Genomic DNA, 1,955 nt, shown 5'->3' with positions numbered 1-1,955 from the left:
CAGGGGGGAGGGGACAAGGGCGTGCGTCGAGGCCGTCCGCGCGCGTCTGTTTCACCCCAAACCGAGCACAAGTTCGTGCCGGGGATGGGTCGAAAGCGGACAGAATCCGAACATTTGTCCGTTTGCACCCGCGTGCTGGTCCGTCTCATTTGTTCATTTACCCCAAACGGACGGGAACGGATAGAATAGGGTCGCGCGGTGAAGTTGGCGTCATGTCCGCCCGCTGCGGCTCCGACTCCGACTCCCGTCGTTGGCCGGCTGGCTGGCTCACATGGCCTGGCTGTACGCCTGGTCCACGGTGTGTCGCTCCTGTGTGTGATGATGTTACCGGTACCTACCTACCGGAAGAAGGAATCTCATCCGTGATCCTAGCCGGGATAGCCATAGGGAGGTGAGTGAGGTGAGGTGGGAGTGGCAGCAGAATCATTGCTTGCGATACGCTGCACCCTTGGGAAGAAAGGTGGCCGAGATGGGCGTGCAATAATTTCATTCATGAAAATGTCCATGCGACGTCATAATTCTGTTCTACGTAAGTTACTCGTAAAACATATTGTTAACAATAAATATTTATAATTTCATCGGGACTTGTTTGTGACCCTTGATTGATAGAGTGAGAGGCGGGATATTAAAGTGTAAGCATTTGGTGATAATGACAACTGCTATACTTCGATTGTAAGGCTGGAAACCCCAATGATATGCCCGACCCCAACTAAAACCCTAATGATTCATTCATCCACCCTCCCACAACCGCAAAGCCAGCGCCATCTTCTCATGTCATCTCATCTCATGTCCCTGACCAAAGCATATTCTCGAACACTTAATTTGTGTTGCAATCACTAAGTCAGTTCGCAATAAAACTAGCTTATCCGTGACTCCCATTATCCATCCATCTACTCATTCTATAGTGGACAAGTTAAGCAACAGAAACGGGACAGCTCGAATCGGAAGCAAGCACGGCTGTCTCCACACCGATGCACAACAACCAGCACCACATTACATTTTTCTTGCACTTTTATTACAGTGGCCTTTTGCCATTGAAGTCAGCGCCGCACCGCAGCTCGCTCAATAAAACCGGCCCTGTCCTGTCCTGTCCTCACACTCACTCATCACACTCCACCACCCCCATCCATCCATCCATCAGAGAAGAGAGAGAGAGAGGAGAGCGTCCACACTCCGCAGCAGCCATGGCCAAGGAGGTGAGCGAGGAGCCGGAGCACGCCGCGCCGGCGCACAAGGACTACTCCGACCCGCCGCCGGCGCCGCTCTTCGACATGGGGGAGCTCCGGATGTGGTCCTTCTACCGGGCGCTCATCGCCGAGTTCGTCGCCACGCTGCTCTTCCTCTACATCACCGTCGCCACCGTCATCGGCTACAAGGTGCAGTCCGCGGCCGACCCGTGCGGCGGCGTCGGCGTGCTCGGCATCGCCTGGGCCTTCGGCGGCATGATCTTCGTCCTCGTCTACTGCACCGCCGGCATCTCGGGGGGCCACATCAACCCCGCGGTGACGTTCGGGCTGCTGCTGGCGCGCAAGGTGTCGCTGCTGCGCGCCGTGATGTACATCGTGGCGCAGTGCGCGGGCGGCATCGTGGGCGCCGGCATCGTCAAGGGCATCATGAGGGACGCGTACCAGGCCAACGGCGGCGGCGCCAACATGGTCGCCTCAGGGTTCTCCCGCGGCACGGCCCTCGGGGCGGAGATCGTCGGCACCTTCGTGCTCGTCTACACCGTCTTCTCCGCCACCGACCCCAAGCGCAGCGCCCGCGACTCCCACGTCCCCGTGCTCGCCCCGCTCCCCATCGGCTTCGCCGTCTTCATGGTGCACCTCGCCACCATCCCCATCACCGGCACCGGCATCAACCCCGCCAGGAGCCTCGGCGCCGCCGTCATCTACAACAAGAAGGCCGCATGGGACAACCACGTAATTAAGCTTCTTCCTCTCTCTCTCTCTCTCTCT

At 58.1% G+C, this 1,955-nt stretch overlaps 1 protein-coding gene across 1 annotated transcript in view; it reads left to right on the top strand.

The window, feature by feature from the left end:
* The first annotated feature begins 1,085 nt into the window (after nucleotides 1-1,085).
* The window catches only part of LOC100127087 (probable aquaporin PIP2-6), a 1,768-nt gene continuing 898 nt past the window's right edge, over nucleotides 1,086-1,955 (top strand). Inside the window, exon 1 of the mRNA XM_044599013.1 lies at nucleotides 1,086-1,919. Coding sequence (XP_044454948.1) covers nucleotides 1,185-1,919 — 735 coding nt within the window. The 5' untranslated portion in view covers nucleotides 1,086-1,184. The remainder of the gene's footprint in view (nucleotides 1,920-1,955) is intronic.

Source organism: Triticum aestivum, chromosome 2A, assembly GCF_018294505.1.
Source record: "Triticum aestivum cultivar Chinese Spring chromosome 2A, IWGSC CS RefSeq v2.1, whole genome shotgun sequence".
In the NCBI taxonomy this organism is placed as follows: Eukaryota; Viridiplantae; Streptophyta; class Magnoliopsida; order Poales; family Poaceae; genus Triticum; species Triticum aestivum.
Note: the sequence above shows the minus strand (reverse complement) of the source record. Positions and strands in the feature narration are given on the sequence as shown.